The sequence below is a fragment of the Mandrillus leucophaeus genome, unplaced genomic scaffold, assembly GCF_000951045.1.
Source record: "Mandrillus leucophaeus isolate KB7577 unplaced genomic scaffold, Mleu.le_1.0 Scaffold226, whole genome shotgun sequence".
Lineage (NCBI taxonomy): Eukaryota > Metazoa > Chordata > Mammalia > Primates > Cercopithecidae > Mandrillus > Mandrillus leucophaeus.
The window spans coordinates 4,953,881-4,975,021 of NW_012102321.1; the positions used below are offsets into that span (position 1 = coordinate 4,953,881).

The 21,141-nt window shown below is 43.6% G+C and overlaps 1 protein-coding gene across 3 annotated transcripts in view; it reads left to right on the forward strand.

Moving 5' to 3' along the window:
* The window catches only part of RASAL2 (RAS protein activator like 2), a 381,092-nt gene extending 377,487 nt beyond the window's left edge, over window positions 1-3,605 (forward strand). For 2 of the 3 annotated variants that reach the window (XM_011981450.1, XM_011981451.1), the window contains exon 18: window positions 2,246-2,687. In XM_011981450.1, coding sequence (XP_011836840.1) covers window positions 2,246-2,410 — 165 coding nt within the window. In that variant the 3' untranslated portion in view covers window positions 2,411-2,687. Of the gene's footprint in view, window positions 1-2,245 lie in introns of all 3 variants that reach the window. The other variant, XM_011981452.1, reaches the window with a different exon arrangement.
* Window positions 3,606-21,141: the final 17,536 nt, after the last annotated feature.

Here is a 21,141-nt window from a genome sequence, read left to right on the forward strand (position 1 = left end):
CCTTCCTGTCAGGTGTGGACTAGATTGCTTTCCCTTACAATCCAGGCAGAATTGAAATATCCGAGCATCTTTTGCCAACTGAACTTGACTTTCATAAGTCTCTATTTGATTTTTTTTAACTATTTTGTTTTATTTTGAGTGGTTGGCAATAGGGGGAAACACAAAGGGAGCTTCTTTATGTGGAAACTTTCTGCTGTTTAGTAGTGGGGCTGTTTGTCTTCAGTTGTTACCTTTTTAGGCAATAAGTAATTACAGTCATTCTTAGCCTTCTTTTTGACCCTTTAAAAATCAAGTTTTTCATGAATGATTTATTTTTGGATGAACCCTGGAGAATCCTAATTTCCTTAGTATTGAGGCCTTATAATTTATCCCAATTCTGAAATATCTTTTCTTTAATCATTCAAGAAATTATCAGTTACTCAGTTTAGAGATCATTCCTAATAATGCGGGTAGGGAGGGGGGAATATCATTTAGCTCTTACCTCTTGTTTTCTAGTATTCACTGGCCGGTTCTTACCTATTGGCTTTTCAAAGATCTGTATTTGTTATCCCAGTAAACTTCTTTGGTTATAATTTTTTCAATTATTATTTTTTAGAAGCCTTGCAGCTCTTTCCTTTAGTTTTGCCTATCCTTAAAATGAATTACTTTCCCAAAATGAAAAGCATTTTATACCAGATGCATGGGGTCATTAATAATGCTGATTTTGTATATCTTACCACTTGAGTTCTCCATCAGGGAAAGAAAGATATTTTTTTTAAGTGATAATGACAAGCAAGAGCTAGTTTGTTGTTGTTTCTTTTTTTTAATATACTTTGAAACTGTGACCACCAGCACTGCTACCTTACAGATCCTGCTTTCCTGCCCCCAGAAAGCAGGAGAGTAAAGGGAAGTATTATTTGATGCCAGGTGGTACGTGATTTTACCTAAATTTTCCCCCAGGGCCGTGGTCTTCACTCTTCTTGCTCCCAGTAGCATGTGTCCCAAAGTGTAGCACTACGTGACAGCCCTGGGTAGCTGCTGTTTTAATAGCAAGGAGCAGCACCAGCCCTCAGCCCTGCTACCTCCTCTGTGAACTTTACCATGACTAAACTTTACCATGCTTTTCTCAGGGTCAATTTAAAAGACCCCTAAGGTAGTAAAGCTCCTTTTGGCTTTGGAGGTATTCCCCATATGCTATTTTCTTTTTAATTTTACAGGCATAGGTAAAGACTGTTTCCTGTGTTGTTTTCTGAAAACTGTAGACTTCATGTTAGAAAGGTTCTGGAATGATTTACTGAGCTGCTGAAGCTAAGATTAGGGTGTCTCTTCTAACCTAATCTTTATCAGACTGATAATGTTTTGGTAAAATGATTTTATAAAAAAATTTTAGGTAGTCCTACTTCCTTTAGTTAGACTGCCTATTTTTTTCCCTCTTTTTTTCCCCCTTGGTTTTTATGTGTGTATATTCACCAATGCTTGGTTTCCAAATATTGTTTCTAAAGCATTTTTTTTCAGAGACTCAAAAGTAAAATGAAAGCAATCTCCGTATTGGGCAGCCCTCCTGGAGTAACTCTGAGCTGGAATGGGTCTAGGAGCCTGTGTTCTCTGTTTGTTCTCATGTGTTATGTTGATGGCATTCCCTTTTCAGCCACATCTCCCTCCCCATATTCAAGTAACTCCTCGGTCTGAGCTTTTTGGCTGCTTTTTTCCCCTCTTGCTGTTGCATCCTCACCTTGTTGGTGACTCTACACTGCCACCATGTATTGTTTTAATTTTGAGCACAATGTGAATTCTTTCCAAATGTGACTGATATGCCCTGTTTGGGGGCTAAGAACCCATAGATCACATGCTCTTCTCCTCTACGAAATGAAACCTCTGGTGCTTCTTTCTTTGCCACCTAATTTCCATGTTTCAATTTTGACCTAAAGCACTTAGTATAGTAAGGCAGCTTGATACCTCTGTTGCATAGTCTCAGGTAACACATGGTATCACTTTTACATGAAAGTCTAATGTCCCAAGAGATTTTTAATAAAAAGCCCTGCTATGCTGAAAGAAAAAGAGAGAGAGAGAGACAAAAAATAAACAGACCCATTGGGCTCAGTGGAAGCTGAACCTGACCAGTGTGGAGAAAGAGGCAGAGACGTTCCATTTGGGAAGCACCATGCATACGGCTGTTTGAGAGAAAGCACTGGACTAGTCACTCAGTAAAGAAAGCGTGTTACCTCCTGCCTATAGCCTGAATAAAGGCATGATTGGTGTGTTGTAGGAAAAACGGATCGTGTCCCTGGATTCAGCCAACACCAGACTGATGAGCGCGCTGACCCAAGTGAAGGAGCGGTACAGCATGCAGGTCCGCAATGGCATCTCCCCCACCAACCCCACCAAGCTTTCCATCACGGAGAATGGTGAATTCAAAAACAGCAGCTGCTGACGGGCTTTGTCAATAGACAGACTGTGGAAGGAGACAGAAGGAAACTGATCCACTCTCCTATCCCCAGACCTTTACCTAGCCCCTCCAGGTTTACAGAATGTTGCTACTTCACAATGGCAATGTGGTGAGAAACTCTTGAATGAAGAAAGGAACCTTGTCTTTCAGGGCATAAGGCAGTGACTTCCAAGGTCAATGCTTTTCCCCCACATCTCTATGTACATAGGGAACTTAGTTCTGGGCCATGTACAGAAAATATCACTGTAATATACCAAAAGGAAGTTAATAATGTAGATTACCTTTTTGATTATTGCTATTTTTATTATTGTTTTCCTCTTGTTGAAAGCACTGCAGTTGTTAGAGGAAGTAAAGTAGGAACTGTTGTGTGAGTGAGACACGAGCCTGTAGGTTCAGTAGGTAGAGACCAAGCATCTATCTGATAGAAGCACATGGAGTGCAATAGGACATTGTGAGAAGGAATTTTTCAGGGATTCATCTACTAGTTTAAAAACCCCACTCTGGCCCCCTTGTCCTTTCAGAAAACATGCAAATACCAAGATCCATACAAAACAATAATTTATTCCACTGATAACCAAGACTGGTTCTGGTTGGAAGCTAATCTGATTTGGGGATTCACTGTTTCAGAGGACACAGACAAAAGCTGTTGCATCAAAACTGGACTTTAGGAGTAATTTCGATGGAACTCCTGTCAATATGTTTATTTCCTCTGTCTACAGCAGATGGGAATCTTCTCTTTTAGATAGGGGCTTTTTTTTTTTAACCCCAATGGTAATAAAGGGTGTTCTCTTTCCTCTTTAGAGTTTACAAAGCTATAAATACTTGTCTCTCCACGTACCATCTTCATCTTCACACATTCACTGCGCTTTCCTCCCCATGGTGGGAGCTGTCGTCACCAACAGGGTTTACTCTCCCCTGGAGAGGGTATTTAAATAGCTGTCCATAAGCCATCCAAATCAACACCCTTTCTTCCATACAGAAAAGGGCTAACCATACCATAGCTGGAATCTCTGAATATTTCCTATTAAAATTTTTTTCTGTGTGTTACGTTATAATTTTTGTTTGGGATAAAGACTTTATCCATTGTACTAGCAAATCTATGGGGGGTAATTTTATCTCCATCTTTAACTTTTAAAGTGCTTCTTCCCCTTATCCCCTCAATAAAGAAAGGAAATCCAAATTTGAAGCATCACTCTCTTAAAAGTGATGATTGCTCATGTTTAAAAAAAGAAAAAGAAAAAAATTGAAAGTGTCAGGATGGCACATTCCAATTGTTATTCCCATGCTGGTAGATCTGACAATAATGACCCAGTTTCAACACTTGTCATCTATAGCCTTATTATTATAGAACAGAAAAAGTCATGGAAATGAATTCATTTCCTTTTTTCCAAAGGTGTGAAATATCATCTTGAATGCAACCTTGATTACCAGAAGTATGGCGTGTTACATGTTAAACAGACATTATATATACAAATATATATACACATATATATTCATACATATGTACATATAACTGCACAAATAGGAAAAGTTCATGCCTTCTATGCTGTTCAGATATAATGTTAAAAGGGTCCTGAACCTCTTTAAGCAAGATCTAAGCAGTTGTTTTATATTGAGAAAGCAACAATGTTTCTCGAATAAGTTGATGTTGATTTTAAATTATAAGCTTTAAAGAATTTTTTTTTCTAGAAAAAGGGGATGGAAAAAAAAGGACCTGAGGGAGCCATATGCATCAAGTGAGTGTTTCCCCACAACAGATTATTTATAAGGGAACATGTATAGTGCCCTCTTTTGAGTGATGCCAACAGACACCAAGCCCTCCTTTTCACCGAGTCCCAGGCTTGCATTCCAACCTCTTGATCTCTGCCCTCTCTCAGGTGGATCTTTGTGTTGGACTTTATGTTTCAGCAACCTCACCATGGCCACATAAGCCACAACCTTTTAAAACCGTTTATTTCATAGCAATCCCTGTTTCTGCCAGACAGAGATCTAAAATGGGAGTTTCTCACTGTGTTTATCTGATCTGCACACTTTATATCCAGCTGTTTTGGCACTTTTACATTTTCTTCACCTTTGGTATTTGTTTTGCAAATTCTTACACCTTCTCTCCAAGCGGAGGGCACACTGTGGTCAAAATCACTTATTTTATTAGGAAAAAGAGCTAACTGTTGCAAAGTGTAGTGTCCTTTGTTGAAGGAGGAGGGATGTAAGCATAGATCTATTATTGTTTCTGGCTATTCTCAGCTCAAGCCATGTTTAATTCATTCTTTGTAAAAGCCTTCAGTTGTGCCACAGAAAACCTGGTAAGAGAATTGTCAGTTTCATTGGCCTTAAGTATGTAATGTGGGTGATATCTTGCCATTGAGGTTTGGAAGCTCTTAAGTGCTGATTATGGATTACAGAGGGCTGATAAAATTACCTATATTGGGAATTGAGAGAAGCCCAAAAAAAAAATCAAATGTGCTTTTGATGGATAGAATGTATCTTATTAGCATTATGGGAGCTCCTTAGAGGGCTGTCTTCACTGGAAGATTTAATGCCCAAAACATTTGGACAGATTATGCAGCCTTCTACTAGCAGGTTATCTTGAATGAAGAAGAAATAGCAAAAAATAATAATAGTAAGAGCATTACAAGTAAACTAAAAGTTCAGAGTTGTTGACAGATGTTAAATGTTAGGTTATCCTGTGAGCCTACTCCTGTCCACACATTTTTCTCAGTATTTCTTTAGAGAATGCTGCAATCTGTAGAACTTACTCTGAAGGATTTTTTAAGAAGAGAAGCCACCAACAGGTGATAATTTTTATGGAGCTATTTCTTAATTGGCTTTCCCTCAGTTCAAATAGGTAAATAACTTTGTTTTGCTGGGAGGAGGTACATGGCTGAAGAGGGGGCAAATAGATTAAGATAGCAATGTCTTGCACTTCCTGTTTCCCTCAAAACAACACCACATTGTGGGTCGCAGGATAGATGAGGGTTGAGTGGAATTTGGAATTCAGGTGAAGTGCTTGTAAAGTGCATGTCAAGCTGACAACAGACTTGACCATTAATGAGGACAGTGTTGGTAGGAGTCAGAAAAGAGCTTCATATTCCTTTTATATTACTGAAGCAATAAGCAATCTGAGCTGAAGCAGCAAAAAGAGTCACATTTCCATCAGGTCATCATATTCCCTGAGTCTCTGCAATAAAAGCCATGTCAGAGGAGAGATTATAACTAGGTAACTATAACAAGCACTTGAGCACTTACCGTGTTCCAAGCACTATCACCAAGGTACTGTTTGGATTTATGGCAGTCTAACGGTAAGAAAAATGTGGTAAAGTGAGGTAATCATGCTGCTATAGCTTTTTGCTTTTTTTCATATGGTATCAAGTTGGTCAGAATTAGCTTTCTCTGACTGGTCTGCTTCTGTGTTTCTCTGTGATGGTGTTAAGACTATGAAAGAAAAAGAAAGATTACCTAAGACTGCTATGAGCATTAACTATATGCCCTTAAGAATGAGCTTGACTTTGGAAGTACAGCTTTTCAGATCTTAGTCTACCCAGGGCCTTTGTTTATGCGTCTGTGGTTCTGTAGACCCCTGGCTTTCACTGTGTTCTCAGAGGTACACCAGATTGAGAACAGAGTTCTTCTTTGGAAGTCCCAGAGCAAAATCACTGCCATCAAGTGAGTTTGCATTCATATTTGTTTCCCCTTCCATCAAGGGTTAGTTTTAGTCATCTCTAGCTTGCAGTTCCTGAGAAGGCTGGTTATGGGACTGAGCGTGGGAAAGGAACCCTCTTCAGCATTACCTCAGTCCCATCAGTCTACTCTATTGTGACCTTGAGCCCCACACATGCTTGACACCAGACTAGACTTGTCACAGGGCCAAACCCAACAGCCACATGCCACAGCTTCACTGCATTTTCAGCTACACCTTTGGAGGCCACCTTCTCCTATCAACTGTGGAAAGCCAAAAGGGCTCCCTTCTCCATTCCCCTTCCCTTTTTCAAGTCTAATAGTGAAATCTCCTGCTTACCCCAGCAGTAAATAGAGCAGTAAATAGTTGCCTTCCTACCCCTTACCTGGGGGCCGATAATTTGAGATACTTTGTTTTTTCAATACGTCAGTTGAAGGATTTAGTTTCTTAAAAGCAAGAAATGTTGGAGTGTTGAATTTCTATTTAGAGTCTCTTTTCATGTTTGAATGATTGTTACTAGTTCTAGAAGCATTCTCATTGTCATGACCCAATTATGTATACTCTTGGGTTTAGGAAGGACAAAAGTGATGAAATTTGCATGAGATAGAATAAACATCTTAGGAGGAGTGAAAGAACCTGAGGAAGAGACATGACCCATAAGGGAATGAATGCATAAGCAGAGCCTTCTCAGTAGCCCAGAGTTTCCAGGAAACAGGAAGATTTATATCCCTTGCCCACTCTTAAAATACATAGATACATAGAAAGGCAGTCTCTGTAGACAACACATGCAGACACCCACACAAAACAGAATTCCTGGGGCTTCCTTTTTCTGAATGTTAATCCATTTTATTGAGCAATGATTCCTAAACTTTGAGATTTTCAGATTTTGTGCTCTCGTTTTTTAGATTTTATGACAGTCATTCTATCATCCTTAAAAATGTAGTATATGTGTTATATGTATATATAAGTTAAAGCGACTTGAAATTGACTTGGTTTGGCATTGTCTCAAGAACCCTAGATATCATTGATACCATGGGGAATCATAGAAATAAAGTTGAATATCACTGATCTGAGAGTAGGATCCAGAAATAAGTAGTTTCAGTTCCTGATCAGTTAAGTCTCAAGTGCTTGAGTAACCAACACAGCAAGACTTGGGAAATGCAGTGAGCTCCCGAGGAAAGGAAAGCGGTAGTCTTTGCCTGCATTTCAGCATGCATTTTCATTTCCTACTCAGTTCTATCTTCCACTTAAATACCCTCATTTGACCCTAGGAAGTTTTTGGTGTTTTTTTAGTTTGAGACTTAAAACCAGATTTATTTGTTGTTGTAGAGAGATTTCCGCAGAAGTTGTGTTTTATGGACCTCCATCATCTTTGTGGGGGTACAGATATTTATGTGTAAATATCATTTTATGTGATTTCCAAATTTTCAAGGGAAACATTTCAATTTCCCAGTTCAACAAAAGGTTAAATACTAATTGACTCAATGACCACCTTCAGAAAAGTTAAATAGTAAATTAGGTTAAATTTTGACTGGTGCTTAGACATTTCCTAGTTATATTAACTTAAGCAGACAGCAACACATTAACCTGAGTTACACCGGTGAGGAATTTACATTCTAAATTTGATTTTGTTTTTCATCTCCAGGGCCTTAATAAGAGTGTGTTAACACACAACTATTTTACAATGATAGCTCTAAATAATTTATTTTTTATTTCAAGAAAGAAATACACCTTAGAAAAACAAAACCCAAGATTTTATTTTATTTTTAAAGCCATATTTTTGTGCTAGTAGCATTTAGATTGTTCCGTATGTGAGATCCATATCTGCATTTCATTACCTGGGTTTGTTCTAAAGAAGATTTATTTTTGTTCTGTGAATAATTTTTGACGGTTCTTGTACATGTACAGATATAGATACGTTTGAGGTCTTTTATTGATATTCCTACAAAGAATATAAATAAACTTTAACTTTAAACATTTCAGACTAAAGTTGCTACTATATTTGACATATTGCTGTCTTCTAGCGTGCACCTGGGTGACCAGGACACTTGGAGAGAAACAAGAAAGGAAATGTATGCCAGAATATTATTCTGAAAATATATTTTAACATTGAGAACAGTCTGTCTTAGAATTTTCCAACTTCCATGTAGTAAGATTTCAATTTAGGAAAAATAACTAGCATTAACATGTATTGTGATAAAATTGTTACTTTCAAATTCTGCAGAATTTGAAATCTCTTTAATAACTTGTGACAAGTAAAGAAAGTTTCCTTTGGTTTATTAGGAAGTGTAGCCCCACTTAGCTGCCTAGACCGCTACCATCCTCTTGTAATTTTCTAGTTAAATTAATGGAGTTTGTTTTCAGGATTTTTGGTGTTTGGTTCAGGTTTTTTATTTTAAATTCTTAATAGAAGTTCATTTGTCATTCCCAAGATTATTGTTCCCAAATACACTCATCTTCTCCTGCATCCCTGTTTCATTCTGTAAAATCCAGGGATGCAGGTTTCATGTGTAGTCTTATTTTGTGTTAGTTGTAGTTCTATGCTTTTTGGCACATCTCGAGTTCTTCCTAATCTTGTTCTACTAGGGATTACAAAATTAAAATTTACTCAAAATCCAGAGAAGATTTCATGAAAGGGAAACCGCATATCCATAGAACTGTGCTATTTTTTGTTCACTTCGAAGCTGACCCATTTCAGTCTGAATTGTTCGTGACCTAATGTAAGCTTTAAGACTTCCTGGATCTGAAACATCAAAAAGAGAGAAAGTGTTGATGCGGTCTTTTTACCTCATGGTCCTCTTAGCCATAAACTATGCATCCATATACGCTTTATGCATATCCATACCCCGTAATTGTTTTTAGCCTCCCTCCAGCTGCCTGACTTTTTTTATTAGCATTTTACCAGTAGGAAAATACATAAATCAATTTTGTTAGCAAAAAATATATATATCTATTTAATGACAGAACACTAAAACAGATGACTACATTAGTGGTTTTCAATCCTGATTATTCATCAGAATCACTGGGGAGTTAAAAAAAAAAAAAAAAAAACAGGAGTACCTCCTGAGCTCCACCATTGAACAATTAAATAGAATCTCTCTAAGGATTGGACCAGGCTAGGCTTTTTTTTGCTTTCTTTCTTTTTTCTTTTTAACCTTGCCAGAGGATTCTGAAGAGCCAGGGGGTAAGAACCACTAGTCCAAATCAAGCTGTGATCACTGTGTGTAGGTGTCTGAAAATGTTTTCTGTCCCCAATCCTGAAACTAGGGTAAGCTGGTTACAGGTGTTTCCTTACCTTCTATTTGGAATTTAAAATTCTACTAAAACTGACAATATATACTCAGCCTTCCCCCACATACGCCTTGTCCCCACCAACCCGTCCTTTAAGTCTGTGATGTAGAAATTCTCTCCATTAACATGGTCATCCCATTTATGGAATAGATACATTCTGACAAAGCTGACCAGAAGACAGAATTCCCTATTTTGACCTCAGTTTCCCCACTGGCTTCAATTTAAAGCAGAAGGTAGATGGCTTCTAGTTTGGTGTCAGAAGCTTCAATGAGTATACCCTTGAGGAGTGCTGAAGGACCCAGGGCAGAATCAAATATGCTACATTTGACTTTTTAAAGAGTAAACAACAGGCTGCGCGCGGTGGCTCAAGCCTGTAATCCCAGCACTTTAGGAGGCCAAGGCAGGCGGATCACGAGGTCAGGAGATCCTGGCTAACAGGGTGAAACCCCGTCTTTACTAAAAATACAAAAAATTAGCCGGGTGTGGTGGCGGGCACCTGTAGTCCCAGCTGCTCGGGAGGCTGAGGCAGGAGGATGGCGTGAACCCGGGAGACGGAGCTTGTAGTGAGCCAAGATCGTACCACTGCACTCCAGCCTGGGCGACAGAGGGAGACTCCGTCTCAAAAAAAAAAAAGTAAACAACATAGAGAACTCAAAGTTCCTTTGTCTACCTTACCAACCCCTACCAAAAAAAAAAAAAAAGATTCTTAACTTTTCTGACCTAATATTCAGCACTGAAGTCTTATTACTTGAAAGTTATCAGATGCTAAATTACACCATTCGTACTTGTCCTTTCAGTAGCAAAATATACTGAAAGCTCTCCAGTCCCCCCTCCACTCCTGGCAAGCATGCAGTCATGTGCTCATGTGAATTTTCCAAAATCATGAGTATTTTGTAAGATTCAGTTGGTTCTATGAAATTACAATAAAGAGTATTGTATATTTTATTATAATTTGTAAATTGTGTGCTATACATTCTTTATATCAGTAAAATTTATAATAAACACATATACATTATATACTCACACACACATATTGCTGGTCTTTCTAGAAACTTGATTTTGTGAAATTCTAGAATGAATTGCCAGGGTGATATTTGTTTGGCCTATGAATAAATTGCAATGAACTAACAGATAAATGCCAATGTTTCCTTGTCTGTAAAATTAAGATTGTGGCTAAATAGTCTATAGGGTACTCTCTAGCACTGACATCCTGTGGTTATTATCTGATATAATTGAGAAATATGTCCTTAGACCATGTTTAAAAACCAGCTTGAAGCTTTTCTCTTAGTATTTAGGAACAATTCTTCCTCTTCACAGTCTCCCATGGCACAATAGTTTCTAAGAACCAAAAAAGTCTGGAATAAGTATATATTCAGAACACTACAGTGATAATGTTGATAATAATCATAGCCGGCCAGGCATAGTGGCTCACGCTTATAATCCCAGCCCTTTGGGAGACTAAGGCAGGAGGACTGCTTGAGCCCAGGAGTTTGAGGTTTCAGTGAGCTATAATCGCACCATTGCACTGCAGCCAAGGTGGACAAAACAAGACCCTGCTCAAAAATAATAGCTAATGTTTATTGAGCACCAACTATGTGTCAGATTATTGGCTAAGCACTTTATATGGAATATATCATTTAATCATAACACCAACCATATGAGTTAGACATTATCATTCCTGTTTCATGAGGAAACTGAGGCTCAGAAAGACTAAGTTGGCCAAAGCTACACAATGGATAAGGGCAAAACTAAGACCCAAACTCAGATCCCTCTGTGCTGTCTTGACCAAAAAAAAAAAAAAAAAAGCTTAGGAAAGACATTGGAGAGGGTAAGAAAAGATCCAAAAAGATCGTGCCACATAACCAACTTGTGACCATGAGCCAAAGTGATGGCAGTGGTGCAAGATGAGGTCATATTCCACAGGTTTTCCACCTTAATATATTGGCTTTTTAAGATTGTCTTGCCATGTCAAATCATCTGACTGATCAGAATTAGAAGAGTGGGCAGAAGTCTCACCTGTCTCAGAAATTGGTCTTTCATCTCTTCTGGGTCCATCAGAGTTGAGATGGTAAAGTCTGCTTTCAGGATTCCAAAAGGGTGCCCTGGAAAAGAAAGTGCTGCCTGTTCGGGGGAATATTATCCTATTGCCATTTCAAGCTCTTAGCAGTCAGGAGTACCCAGTGGACACCATAGATGCTACATGCCGATTTGGGATTTCAAAAAGAAGAAAGAAACTGCTGAGCAGAAGAATGCTTAGCCACAATTAGGACCAACCAATTAGTGGCTGAAGAAAGAGTCCCATGGCTTTGGGTAATGCAGGCTCTTCCACAGCCTGGCTACCCGTGAGGCAATTATTTTCTTTTTTGTTTCCTCTGTATTTTTCTCCTTATTTTAATCCAGTAAGTGGATACTCCACACCATCCTGGAAATACTCACCTCTCCTTGAGCTCCCCACCACAGAAAATTCTAAAGAAGTTCTCTGACTCTTTAAATAAATTCAGCCTTTGCCCATGAGCCATCCATAATCATTACAGGAACTACAATCTCATAATAAGACTGTATGTGCATTATATTTTATTATTTATGAAGTTTATAATTATCTCATTGGGTGCTCACAACAACCCTATGGTATAGGCAGGGTCGTTTTTTCCACATCCCCTTCGCAGAAGAGAAATAGAAATTCAGAGACTTGTCCCCTAAATTTTCATAATAGTCACGGAGCATAAACTAGAATCCACCTCTTTATTCCTATCCCTATTCCCAACATTTCGTGTTGTCTTTCATGAAAAGGTCTCAAGGGCCCTGTGCCAAGGAGTGACTGTCGAGATTTAACTGCTTCTCTGGTAAGAGTAGGAACTTGGTAGACAGAAGCAGTTACCTGATTTTTGTGCTGATGTTTTTTTAGATTCTGAACTCAGATGTTGGGCCTCTGTGGCAGCAGCTGTATCTCTTCTATCAGTGCCACTCCCTACACTGGTCACAGCTGCAGGAAAGGAAAATAGAAGATTTATTGCAAATACAACCAGGAGTAAGGTGGCCTGATGCTGGTGATTGCCGCTGAGCTAAAAGACAGGAAAGGACAGCCACTACTAGGCACACAGTTGCTGCAGAAGCCAGCGATGTGGGAAGCTCAATTACTGCCAATCCCTGACTCACCCCCACAGGCTCTTGTAACCCAGCACTTGAGCTGCTACACTATCATCTTTCAGAAAGCACCCCTGGCAGCAGGATCTGTGGGGCTTGGGCAATGTTAGGAGGTTTTTCCTCATCAAATTTTTTTTTGTTCAGTAGCCTATGCTCCAAAGGGCCTAATGTCCTTATTTTGTCTGCCAGCTACACAAAGCCCCCACCATGGCACCCAGGGACCCTGAACATCGCCATCTCTATCCCAAACCAAGTGTAGGCTCTCCCCCAGCACCCCCTCTCTTCCTGTATGGCTGGCCATGCCCGGAGGCGCTCTAGCCAGAGACCCTGGTGTCCTCAGTGGCTCCCTTGCTCCGTCTCACCTGCTCTCATGTTCAGTCACCAAAGTCATGTCAGTGCCTTGCAGATGTCTTTTTATTCTTTCAAATATTGAAATAATCCTTTTATTTGGAATATATTATTGTAAAATATTTAAGCAAATTTATCCCCTCCCCAACCCAGGGACACCCATGATTAACACTTTGCTGTAGAAGGTCCTTCACACTCACGAATTTGTTAATTTGAATGTGTAAAGATCTCTCATGTTTGCTTTAAAGGCTGCTTAGTAGTATTTCACTGAATGTACCATAACTTATGTAACCAATCTGCTTTCAGTGGACATGACGTTGTTTCCACCTTTGCACTGTAATAAACAATGCGGCAACAAGCAGCCCTGTGTGTGGAGGGTGCATATGTATGTGTATACCTCATATTATTATTTCCTTAGTCAATTTCCAAGGGTAGAATTTCTGTATGAAAGATTATGCACATGTTAAAACTGACACAAATTCTGATACCAGAGTAATAGCCCCAGTCGGCATACCTACTGTGCCAAGATCACTGTTTTTGCCACATTCTCAGCATTATCACCTTTCAAATCTTTGCTACACTGGTAAGTACAAAAATAAATTTTAAAACTGCATCTTTTGGATACCTGTAATCTCACACCTGTAATCTCAACACTGGGAGGGTGAGGCAGGATGATCACTTGAGGCCAGGAGTTCAAGGCCAGCTGTGCAACATAACGAGATCCTGTCTTTAAAAAAAAATTTGCCAGGCATGGTGGTGTATGCATATAGTTCTAGCTACTTGGGAGGCTGAGGTAGGAGGATCGCTTGAACCCAGGAGTTCAAGGCTGCAGTGAGCTATGATCATGCCACTGCTCTCCAGCCTGGGCAACAGAGTGAGACCTTGTCTCTAAAAACAAAAACAAAACAAAAAGCAATAAAAAGTAACCATCTTTATAAATTTTGCATTTGTGTGATTCAGTGAACAAAGCTGAGCATTTTTAAAAATGTATTTGTATTGGTACTTCAGTTAACGTCACTCGTAAACAATGTAAAATCAATTCCCTGTCATGTCCCTTCCCACTCCAGTGCTCCACAGCAGGCCTCGGTTCCACCTACCCAGACTGTGCAATATTATTTCCCCACATACACGTTTCCTGTTTCTCCTTTTCTGACTGGCTGTGCCTTCAAAGGCCTCTTTCCCCACCCAAAGCATCATTAATTTCTTTAATAAAGTGATAAATGTGTAAAATTCAGAAACACAGACGAGGAGGGAACATCCGTATTTTCATCCCCTGAATATAGTCACTGTTAACATTGTCACACATCTTCTTCCAGACTTGATTCCTAAGCATTGACATTTCCTTTCAGCCTTGTTGTGACTGTATTATGTACATAATGTTGATAATGCTTTTTTCCCTTAGCACCCTAATACAAGCATTGTCCTACATCATCCTAAGCACCTTGCTTCTGGAAATGCAGATCTGAGCATTTTGCTCACCTGCTGTAAACCTCTGATGGCTCCATTGGCTGGGGGATCAACTCCTTCAGATTTTGCCCCCAGTGTACCCCTTTCTCCTCATCCCCTACCACTCCCTTCCCCAATATGTGGCCTACACCAGTCACATCAAACTGCTTGTCATTCCCTAGCAAACCGTACAGTTTGACATCTGTCTTTACCCATGCTGTTCCTTCTGCCAGGAAGAACTTTCTATACTTTTCTGCCAGATGAAATCCTCCATTGTTACACCTTCTATCCTATTACCACCTTCCAGGCAGAATGAAATGAATTGCTTTCCTGCCACAGCTCTTGGTTCACACTTCTGGTGCAGCACTTTCCAAACTGTCCTGACAGTCTCCATTAGTTCCTAGGAGACCATGTGCTTCTAAAAACAGGAAACAGCCCTGCTCATCTTGGTATCCACAGTTCAATGCCTTCTTCAAAACAAGTACTCAGGAAATTATTGTCAAATCAAATTATCTACCAATGTGCACTATCCTAGTCCCCAGAGAGATACAAAGAAATACAGAACAGCCCCTGCCCTGTGAGATTCTGCAATCTCAATAATTCATAATTGTAATCATTTATAATTAATAAAATGAGAATGAGGCCAGCCCCATATATTAAGGTAAGGAGAGAGGTGGGAGAAGGAATGAGTCACTAAACATTTCACTAGAGAACTGAGATTAAAATGGTAATAACTACCATTTATTGAGTGTCTGCCAGATGCCAGGCACTGAGAGATGAGAAAAATAAGGTTCAGAGAAGTTAGGAAAATTGTGTAAGACCACACAGTAGGTACTGGAGCCAATATATTCCCACTCTTGACTGTCAGACTCGCTTTTAGAACCAAAATGGATTATTTCTCCCCCAGATCACCCCACTTCACCTCCATCTCCATCCTGAATTACCCAGGGAGGACGAGACAGTGAGCTGGCTCTGGCCAGACAGGACCCCTGTAGAATGCGCTGGAATGCAGCCGGAGTGGGGAGACTGTGTCCCAGCACACAACGCCCCCACACCACACTCCACCTCTCATCCTCAACTCCCTGGCCTGCACCCTACGCATGGAAGCCAGGCCTGGTTGCCCCAAAAGAGGAACTCGCCGAGGTGCTTGGGCCTGCCTGGGATGGAGGTCCTAATTTATAGCAATGCGTACAGGCACCTGTTTGGGTCTCTGGCGAGCTCCCAGCTGCCTCCGGGCGGGTGTTTTGGCTCAGGGCTGCAGAGTCAGGGGGTGCAGTTGTCCTTTGGGGCACAGCTGGGCTGCCTGAGCCAAATGAGTCCGAAATGCTTTCTTTGGTCTGGCTGGATGTGGCAGACCCAGGGAGTGCTGCTATCCCGGGAGTAGCTGGGGCATCGCGGGTGGAGTCGAGCGTGGGGCTCGAAGCAGAGGCCAGAAGAGTCGCAGCTACTTCCTGGGGGACAGAGAGGCTCCCCCAAGAGGCCGCAGCAGGGCTGGGGGGCTGGGTCGCCGAGGGTGCGGGGTGCGAAGACCCATTCTGGACAGTGACCGCCGGCTTCCTGGGTCCTTCCCCGGGAACCAAGGTGCTCCCCTGGGCCGCGAGATTGTCTGGAGGGCCGGATGTCACCGCCCCCTGGGGCTGGAGGGCCGCGGGGCCCGAGGAGGCGGAAGCGCGCGGGTAGGGGGTGCGGGGGCCGGGCTCGCGGGGCTCCAGGCTGCCCCTCTGCGTGAGCCGCGCGGCTGAAGCCGGGCCCCGCGAGGCGCCCACGAGGCCGGTGCTGGTCCCTAGGGCCGGAGAGAAGACTTCTGTGGGGTCCGCTGCGCCCAGGACCCCTCCCAAAGCCGAGGGCGCCGACGAGTGACGAGTGGCGTCGCGCGGTGGCTCCCCGGGCCTGTGCCTCTTCCACGCCTGGCCTTGCCCAACCCAGTGCAGACAGGGGCGAGCAGGGAGGGCCTCCTGAACCCCATAGCGCGGCCCAGGTGGCCGGTGAGCCTGGGGCAGCCAGGCAGGTGCCAGGATAGACTTAGATGAGAAGAAGACAGGCTGTCACCCAGCTTCTGACCCAAATCTGACCACGGCCGGCCTGGGCTCACCTTCAGGGTGAGGTCCCTGGCGACTCACAGAGGGCCCGGCCGGCAGGATCTGGGCTCCCACACTCTCCAGTGCTGACTGTCCCCACCCCACCTGCAGCTCCTTCCACCTGCAGTCCTCACCCAGCCCCGCACCCCACAACACTGCAGGTTAAATCCTCCTCATCCTTCCGATGGTTATAAAGTCACCTCCTCCGGGAAATCCTCTGGACAATTACAGGGGCGGGATGCTCCCCTTCTCAGTGTCTCCACCACACCTGTGACTATACCAAGCACCAGCCTCTTCCCAGCTGGCGGTGAGAAGCTTCAGAACAAGCCTTCCCTCCCCAAAAGCTTGCCTGGTGGCTGTGCCTGAGCTAGCACAAGACTCCATCCACACTTTTTAACGAGTGAATGAACGAGGCTCTGCTCGACCTTGATCAAGTGCCCTCACTTCTCTGTGTGCTCAAAAAAGGCAATAATCCCTTTGTGTGACACAGGAATCTGTAAGAAGGCCAGGAAAACGGTGATTTTGCCCTCAATTATTCTAGTTAGCCTCAGAACTCTTGGGAAGTAAAATGAGGTAATAGCTGTGAAGATGTTTCAGGAATTTTAAAGTGCTATAGGGAATGCAGTCACTGTCCTTCCCAGCCACCTCCCGACACATAATGACAACAGCTCATCCCTCATCCTCTCCCTGCAGAGGAGCCTGCAATTCGGAGGGACTTTGCAGTGCTTCCCTCTGGATGCTGAGCCTCAGGACCTCTCTGATGATTCTTCCTCAGGAGTACTGCTCAGGTGTCTTCCCCTCGGTCTCCCAAGCCAGGATCTCATCCTCTCACCTGAGAGACTGTACAGCCTCTCCTGGGTCTCTTGGCCCTGGAGCTGCAAATTCAGTGGCCCAATTCCAAGAAAAGGGAGTTTGATGTGGCCCAGTCCTCCTTCCCCCATCCCTGGCTGGACCAGCAGGGTGGGAAGCAGAGGGAAACTCCCGTCTGTATAAGTGGCCCTTGACTGCTGCCCCCTTAGCTCACCCCTTTTCTAGGCATTCACTGGCCCTTCTAGGAGGGGCCTATGCAACCTGCAAGCCACCCTTGCCACTTCCCCAGGCCCTGAAGACCCAGATCCAGCCAAGGACAGGCTCAAAACACCTCTGCCTGGCCTGGGAGTTGTTTCCTCTGTCACTTCTGTTGGGGAAGTTGGGGAAGTGCGGAAGAGTGGAGGCAACTCTGCTGATGCCCGGTGTCCAGTGGAGGGGTCTGCAAGAAAACAGAGTGAGTGTGAGGACAGAGTCTGCAACACCCAGCAGGTGAGCAGCCACCCCAGGCTCTGATGGCCCCGCGTTTGGTTACCCATCATGGTAGCCAAACTCAGGAGGGCACAGTTGTTGCACATCTGCCATGTGCCAATCCCTGCAGGAGACACATCTCCAATCCTCACAGCAAGCAGCCCCTCAGGGAGGAAGAGTGTCTTTATGGATAAGGATCATGTGTCTCATCAAATCCAAAACACAAAAAGAAACAGCCAAGGACAAGCAAATCCACAGAAACAGAAAGTAGGTCTGTGATTGCTGGGGAGGGGAGGGAATGACTGCTGCCAGGTAAGGGGTTTCTTTGGGGTGGGGGGTGATGAAAATGTTCTACAATTAGATCAGTGATGAATGTATTAAAAGCCACTGCATTGTACCCTTTAAAAAGGTAAATTTTGGCCAGATGCGGTGGCTCACGTGAGCCTGCAATCCCAACACCTTGGGAGGCCAAGGCGGGTGGATCACCTGAGGTCAGGAGTTCAAGACCAGCCTGGCCAACACGATGAAACCCCATCTCTACTAAAAATATAAAAATTAGCCAGGCGTGGTGGCCGGCACCTGTAATCCCAGCTACTCAGGACGCTGAGGCATGATAATTGCCTGAACCCAGGAGGTTGAGGTTGCAGTGAGCTGAGATCATGCCACTGCACTCCAACCAGGGAGACAGAGTGAGACTCTGTCTCAAAAATTAATTAATTAATTAATTTAATTAAAAATTAAAAGTAAATTTTAAGATGGGAACTATAGCTCAATAAAACTTACAAAAAAGAGAGGTGGGGGAAGGGGAAAGGAGAGAAGGAAAGAGCAAGGCAGAAGGACGCCCATCACACAGGATGCGGGTGCCAGGCAGGCTTGGGCTCCCATGCATTCACAGGGACAGAACAATGACAGTGGCTCCCATCCACCAGGGGCCCACTCTGTGCCAGGGTTTCTACTCTACGCCTTACATTCACTTTCTCACTCAGCCCTCAAAGCCATCCTATAAGGTGGGTGCCATCAATTCATTTTGTTCAATATACTTCTCAGATAAGGAGAAGGAAGCTCCAAGATGCTGCCCACCTTATTTCTAGCAAGTGGTAAACTGTCTGATTCCAAAGCTCAGACTTTTAACTTCATTGTCCAATAATGAATTGCTCTTGCTAATTGCCAGTGCCCTTAGGCTGGATGGAGTCTGTTTCATTATTTAAAGATCCCCAGAATTAAAATAATACAACTTCCTCACAAGTTTATAATGCAAGGATCTCAGGAGCCTGCTCCAGAACTCAGTTTCCCTCAGAGTCTAGAAGTGCTTCCTTGGGACTATCCTCAATATCACCTGCTGCCAAATAAACCCATTTCCCACCTCATTCTATCCTCAGTGGGCGGAGGGCCAGCAAGAGCAGACTCTCACTCACCATAGAAGCAGATGAAGGGCAGCGGGGAAGAGCAGTTCACTGAGTACACTTTTGGGGAGTAGGTCATATAGATGCCGAGAGCTGCGCACAGTCCTCTCACCATCATCGGCACCTGCAGCCAGGAGGGGATGCTGGCCCCCAGGTCACTGGACCAGCTCAGAGATCCAGAGTTCGCATTGAGGTAGAGGCCAATCCAGGCTTCAGTCTCACTCATGATGGATCTCAAGGCCTCCTTGCCTGTCTTGTCTGTCACCGTCTGCAGGTCGGCCAGGTCCGTGTGGTGGCTGCGGCAGTACAGCAGGGCCGAGGACCATGTCATCACTTGGTCAAATCGCGTGAAGGTCTGACCACCAATCTGGACCACAGCTGGGGTCAGAGAATGTGGAGCTCACAGGCCTGAGGGTCTGGGTCTCTGACAGCCCAGCCCTCATCATCCTTGGGGATAGAATTCTGGTCTGACATGGGCCCTTGTCCCTCGTCCTTGAGTGTTAGGTTTGATCAAAACAACAACAATTTTATAGGTAGACTAAATACCGAGTAGGAAGAATGGATGAGACATAGCGGCAGGTGGGGAAGACATTAGGGAAAGCAGGGCTTAAGAGTTCGTGTAGTTATATGGCCTCACAAGTTCAGTTTAAGTCTTAATTTCTTCATCTATACAATGGGGTAATAATAGTACCTAAGGTCAGGATTACATGAAATCACATATGCAAATGGTTTAGCACAGTGATATATTAATAGTAAGCACTTGGCAAGATGGTAGTGACCATTTCAGGGGAGATTATGAGGAAGACAGAATAATCTTGGTTTGGGGTCACCCTCGAGTATGATTTCTAGGGGCTGTGCCTGCCCGCACTGGCTCGCAGGCGAATTCAGGACTGAGCAGACTAGAGGAAGAGTGTGATCTTCCTAGGCTCACCGTGCCTGGAGAGCCAGGGAGAAGAGGCCAGCCTGGAGCCACGGGCCCGGTACACAGGAGGCGGAGCAGGCTCAGTGGCCTTGCCTTCCGGGGGAGCCGGACAGACTGAGATGCCGGCCTCCCACAGCCACCTCTGCCAGTCCCTGCCCGAGGCTGGACTGGGCCAGGTCCTGAGGTAGAATAAGCCCAGCCTACCCTGCTCCTCGCCAGGCCTGTCCCATCTTACAGCACATGAGCCCACACATCTGAGATTCCAGACAATGGAAGATTGGAAACGATATGAGTGGCTGGGACTCGGCCTGAGGCATTGATTCTGGGGGCGCAGAAGAGGAAACACTCCTGTTTGCCGAGACGGGAGTCACATCCTCAGATTCAAATGGAGCCTCCCAAACTTGGACATGGGCCTTTCACCTAAGCCCATCAAGATTTGCCTCCAATTTCCCTAACACTTTCCCTATCTCAACTGATGTTTTAAAGTTACTCTTGATTAAACCCCTTGTATGTGCCAGCCCTGAGCTATGCATGTGGCCTGTGTCATCTTTGAAAACCCCACTACTATCCTGAGAAGTTGGTGTCATTAACCTCAGTTCACAGACGAAGAGAAGGAGGCTGAGGGAGGCAACAACCTGCCTGAACTCGGATCATACTAGAGATTCAAACATGGGAAGCCCACGCCATCTTCACTCTACAACTCTGTACTCCATACCATGCAGAAAAGCCACTCTACAGAGCAGAGTGAGTGAGTATATCGCCTCTGTCATAGAACTTATCCGTATCAGATAGGACAAAACTTTTTAAAAGATACCAAGGCACTAATACTGGAGGGGACTATTTCAGAGAAGCCACCCCCACCCCCAGATGGATAAGCAAGTACTTGGGCTGTGAAGAGAAACCACCCAGTCCCCAACCCCGGAGTGACAGCTGGGCTGCAGCCAAGGGCTCATCCACTCTCTGATTCCAGTCTCTGATTGGAGACTTTGAGCCAGTCACCCTCTGGGCCCATCAGAATAATAAAGACAATGGCCAGCTGTGTGGTTCATACCTGTAATCTCAGCACTTTGGGAGGCCAAGGCAGGTGGATCGCTAGAGCCCAGGAGTTCGAGACCAGCCTGAGCAATATG